Genomic DNA, 5,458 nt, shown 5'->3' with positions numbered 1-5,458 from the left:
TATATTAAGTGAAATAAGTCAGGAACAGAAAGAGAAATATCACATGTTCTCATTTATTTGTGGGAGCTAAAAATAAATAAATAAATACACAAAAAAACTTGGGGGGGGGGGAAGAAGACACAACAATTACAATTCCTTGAAGTTGATACGACAAGCGAACAGAAAGGAGGTTGTTGGGAGGGAGGAAGGAGAGGGAAGAGGGAGGGAGGTTTCGGTAATGGGCCACAATAATCAACCACATTGTATATTGACAAAATAAAATAAAATTTAAAAATATAAATAAATAAATAAGAAAGTGGGCAGACTTAAGAGATATTTACATGGTAAAATGGACAGGACTTGATGATTGATTAGATTGGGGGATAAAGAGGAGGAAAGGATGATGCCCAGATCCCTGTTTCAGCACTGAGTGAACATCTAAGACTGGACAAAGGTCCTTTCCTGCTCTTTCATTCTGTGACCCAATGATGCTATTCAGTGACCAAATCCTGGAAATTCTCTCTAAACTTCAAAGCACTGTAAAAGATCAGAAATAAGACCACCCTTCACCCCATCATCTAACCAGCTCTTGGAGGTAGGGAAGGACACTGATGATTCTCCCATGTCACAAACCTGAAAGCAGGCTCAGAGTGATGAAGAGGCTGCCTGCATACACCCAGCTGGTGATTAGACCAGGCTGCCTACACACACCCAAAGCTGCCACCCCTGGATCAGCTAGCCTTGAGGTGAGAAGGGGTCAGGCTTTTGTGATCAGCATGGTGAAATCCTCCTTCCTAGAGAGAGAGAGCTCATCCTAGAGAAGCCATGACAAGAAATGGGATCCTCAGTGCTGCCTATCACCAGCCCCTCCAGTGACCCCACAGTCTTCCATACCAACGACCATGATGTTGAAGTCAAACCCGGTCTTCATGGTCTTCTTACGCATCTGCTCAATGATGGTGTCGATGCCGATGTAGCCCAGCAGGTTAGAGTTGATGCTGACAGGCTTCATGGGCACTGCTGGCTTAGGCCTGGGTTCAGGCACCAGCTCTGACATGGCTGCGTCCGTCCTGGTCTCTGGGAGTCCTACAAAGCCAGGGTGAGAGGGGTGGGCGGGAGGAGAACAGAGGTCACATAGAAGCCACAGTATTTTTCTCTTGATAAGAGAATTCTACAGAGTTGAGACTGGAAGGGACCTTAATGTCATCATCCAGTTTGGGTCTTTCATTTTATAGACAAAGAGACTGAGGCCTAGAGAGGAAAGGACTTGCCTAAGAACACAGAGCAGGTCAGACCCAAAATCTGCACCAGTACCAGGTTCTCCACTTGCTGGGCACTTTCAAATGCACATCACTGTTCCAAAGCACCACATCTGTGTGTCTAACCCAGGTTTCTCCACCGTGGCACTATTGACATTTGGACAATTCTTTATTATGGGGGTTGCTGTTATGTGCATTGTAGAATGTTTAACAGCATCCCTGGCCTCTACTCGATGCCAGTAGTAGCCCTCAAGTTGTGACAACCAAAACTGTCTCTCGACAGTACCAAATGTCCCCTAGCTGAGAACCACTAGTCTAAAAAATGTCTGCAGTTATTCAGACCTAAGTCCTGCCTCCCCAAATAAAGGGCAATGACCCTTTAGGATCTTTGCCTAACACCTGTTGACTATCACTGACCTCAGTTCCTTCGTCTTTTAGAAGCAAACAGGGCTAACCCTCTCTGCAGAGTGAGCATCTCCCCCGTCTCCCAGCCTCAGTGTCCCCTCTCTTCCATGAGCACCACTACAAAGTAGGGGCATCTGTACCCAGAGAAGCCCCAGACAACCTCCTAGCAATAGTTTTGAATCTGTGGGACTAGCAGGGAGGGGATGAGACCCATATGAGGACAGTCATTTGCCTAAGATGACACAATGTTCTCTTGCAATGGTGGGTGGCAGAAGAAAGGGGAGGATGAGGAAAAAGCCCTTTCCTAGTGGGGAAAGGCAAACATCCCTGTGCACACTGGGAGAAGTCTGTGGCTTTCTTCATCAGGCCACTGTACACAGGGTAGGTTCCAGGATAGAGCACCTCCATTTCTCCATCCATAAAATGAGTGTTTGCGGAGTAGAATGAGCCTGGCTCTGCTACTTATCAGGCTTGTGGATTTGGGCAGGCCCCCCCGCCCCCCCCCCCGGAGCCTGCTTCCTCTTTTGTGAAGTGGCGGGTCACAATTGAGGCTGGGGTGAGCCTTACATGAGATACGATGCTTAGAAGCACCTAGCATAGCACCTCACAGTCCCAGACCCTCTTTCCCCTGCCTCAGTGCATGTGAAAGCCCTTGTTAAAGGGAGATGCCCTCAGGTGCTAATTACACAGGCATGGTTATGGGCTCCACGAGGATGCTTTCCAGCTCTGCCATTCTAGACTCCTACGGTTCATGCTTACTGCCCTGCAGAGGATCAGCCTTACAGGGAGAACTGATGGAGCAGCAGATGGGCAGGAGGGAGAGGGGACAGGAGTGCCAGCCTCCCCCACCCCACATCCAGCCAGGAGTTTGCTCTTGTACTACCACCTGGTCCTTCCACCAGTACTGGCAAAACCCTCCTCTCAATGGGAGATTTCTTTCCCATAACTCCCAGGCACAGCCAAATCTGACAAAGCCTCGGGACCTCCCAGGGCCTGGCGTGGCTCCCTCTTGCTTCCTAGGAAGCTGTTGCCAGCCAGACAGCTCCAGGCGGCAGCAAGATTGGCTCAGCCCTGCAACAGCTGACTCTCAGCAGCCAGGCCCTGCCCTCCACTCCTCCACTCTCGCACATGGCTCACTGCCCCACTCAGCACACCTGCACTGGGGGCCAAGGCAGCTGCTACACAGGCTGGCCCTTTTCATCACCATCATGCCGCTACAGCTGAGTCCATTTGGTCTCCACAACCTGTGCTGTGAGATAGCTCCACCTGACGAGTGGGGGAGGTCACATCCCCAGTTTACAGGCCCGGAAGTGAATCTTGTATTTATATGAATACTTACAACCCCCCCCCATAAATGTGTGTCCTCATCATGGCCTGCCTGCTCAGCCATGGCCTGTCAAATGCAGCATCCTAAAAGGGCCCCCCCAAAACTCAGACTGATTGAAAAAGAGGGCCTACTGTATTCCCAAGAATTTCTAGGGGCCAAATCAGGCCTGCTACAGGTCCAGGGCATGGACAGATCTCACTTTCACTCTTCAAGCAGGCATATATGAGTACTCACTGTGTGCACTGTACAGCGCACCTGCTGGCAAGTCAGTCCCCCCCCCCACCATATGCCAATTACATGCCAATCACATGCTAACAGCCACCCATCAGCCACAAAGACTGCAAACATGCTTCTGGTCACTGTACCACAAGCTTTGCTGGAAGACCTTATGCCCCTCCAGCCCCTGGCTAATTCCTCCTTTTCCTTAAGCATTCAGTTTAAGTGCTACCCCTCAGAAAAGCTTCTGCTTTCCCATCTGACATGGATGCCCCTTTTCTGTCCTGCCTCTGTCCCCTGTGGGTACACCGGTACTTATCACATTCATCCATTCCATCCCATCCAGGCCATTTTATATACTGACAAATGGGAGCCTACTCCAGCCAAGCCCTAGACTAAATGCCAAGGACACTTTTGTCCCTCAGACAAGGTCATTACCCCCAAGGGTCCACTGTCTTTTGAGGGTGCCTAACTAGTACACAAAGACCTCCAGGGCACAGAACAAATGTGGTTCTGCAGGTGGATTCTATACCTCCATGATCTACCCTGGTCCCACTGTGCCAACCTCAAATGGGCAGCTGACCCAGGCTTGAATCCTGGCTGGGTGATCTCTGTGAGCCTCGGTTTTCTCCTTAGAAAAGTGGAGATAGTACCTGCCTTGCTGGGTTGCTGTGAAGGTTATACAAAATCATGGAGGTAAATGACCTAGTTTTCTCCTTAGAAAAGTGGGGATAGTACCTGCCTTGCTGGGTTGCTGTGAAGGTTATACAAAATCATGGAGGTAAATGACCTGGCACTAAATATATGCTACTTCCCACCCTTCTTTAGGGCAGTGGTCATGTATTATTGATCTGTGTCCCAATGTACACAGCATACCACAATCGCTCAGCAATGAATGAATGGATGGTGAATGAATGAAAACCCCATGGTGAGGCAGGTGTCACTTCAGAACCATCACTTTTCTGCTCCCTCAGGTACTGCTCCCTGTGCAGAGCAGCTGACCCGGGCCAGCAAAAAAGGCTGATGTGTAGGCCACAGTCAAGTGTGGTAGACCCGTTAAGAGAGACCTCTTCGCCCCCCTGCAACAAGGATTGGGAGGTAGGGGGCGCCAAGGTTGAGGAAGAGCTCAGGATGGGGTTGCAGCAGGATGCAGCTTGAGTATGACATCCTAGCTAGATAGTCCTTGGGGTCCCTCCAAAGCTCCAGCTCTCCCAGGGCCCCTGGACAGGAGGGGACCTGTCTGCTGCACGCCCTGCCAGGAACCACCTGCCCCATCAGTGCTCCAGGGAGAAGCACTGTCCACCTGACTCAGCTCTGCCCAAGTCCCCACAGAAACAATGCCTCCATCCCCATGCCAAGCAAGGACCCTGGTACTTTCTTTTACAGGCAAATGAATGGCTTTGTCTTTGTCTGGCCCAGGGACCCCACCCCTCTGCTGGAAGGTGGGAGTAGGGGGAGGGGACCTTTCCAGAATAGCACCTGCCTCCCTGGCTTAGTGCAGGCCCCCCTCTTCCTTCCCTCCTGAGCTGGGGATCTTCTCCCGACCCCAGCAGCCTTCAAGACCCCACCCCCACCCGCAGAGGCAATTCCAGTCCACCACGGCTCCAATCCTGGGCTCTCAGAAAAGGAATCACAAAAGATATCTTAGTCCTTCCCCACTCGCAGGAGCAAAGGGCCCTGGGACACCCCCTTCCACCATCCCAGTCCTCTGGAGGCCAAGGAATTCCCTTGGATACCACCAGCTGGTGCCTGTCTCAGCTGTATGTGGGGGAAGGGGATTTATGTGTCAGCGCACAGGTCTCTTATCTGGCTGTAGGTGGCCCTGGTACCTGTGCGTGGTGTGTATGTGTGTGCGTACCTTGGTGTGCTCCAGCGTGGGGTTTTCTGTGCGCATCTGGGTCCCTCATTGGGTGTCCGTGGGTCTCGCTATCTCCTTGTGTGTGCCTTTCTCCGAGACTGTATCTCTCGAGGTACGTGCCACCATGTGTGCGTGTGTCCGTGCATATGTCACCGCGCGTGGCCTCCTCGGCGCATCAACCCTCCCCCTGGTAGCACCTCCGCCAGCGCTTGCCCAGGACGCAGCCTCGTCCCGGGGACCGCGGGGGAGGCCGGCCGCCCGCCCTACCTTTGGACATGAATCCTCCTTTGTCTCCGTTCCTCCGGGGAGATGCTCAGGGCGCGGGGCTGCAAGGCTGAGCGGGGACGCGGGCTCCCCCCGGGCCGAGCGGCCCCTGCAGCCGGGCCTCGCCCCTCCGCGCTCTCCGCCCACCCG

At 52.5% G+C, this 5,458-nt stretch overlaps 1 protein-coding gene across 4 annotated transcripts in view; it reads right to left on the bottom strand.

The window, feature by feature from the left end:
• The window catches only part of SEPT3 (septin 3), a 19,363-nt gene extending 13,905 nt beyond the window's left edge, over positions 1-5,458 (bottom strand). For 2 of the 4 annotated variants that reach the window (XM_008574296.1, XM_008574292.1), the window contains exons 1-2: positions 5,312-5,418; positions 874-1,065 (exon numbers count right to left, since the gene is read on the bottom strand). In XM_008574296.1, the coding sequence (XP_008572518.1) occupies positions 874-1,065; positions 5,312-5,321 (202 nt within the window). In that variant the 5' untranslated portion in view covers positions 5,322-5,418. Of the gene's footprint in view, positions 1-873; positions 1,066-5,311 lie in introns of all 4 variants that reach the window. The other 2 variants (XM_008574284.1, XM_008574277.1) reach the window with 2 other exon arrangements.

The sequence above is a fragment of the Galeopterus variegatus genome, unplaced genomic scaffold (genome assembly GCF_000696425.1).
Source record: "Galeopterus variegatus unplaced genomic scaffold, G_variegatus-3.0.2 Scaffold55, whole genome shotgun sequence".
In the NCBI taxonomy this organism is placed as follows: domain Eukaryota; kingdom Metazoa; phylum Chordata; class Mammalia; order Dermoptera; family Cynocephalidae; genus Galeopterus; species Galeopterus variegatus.
The sequence above is the reverse complement of the archived record's forward strand: the minus strand, read 5'-3'. Positions and strand labels throughout refer to the sequence as shown.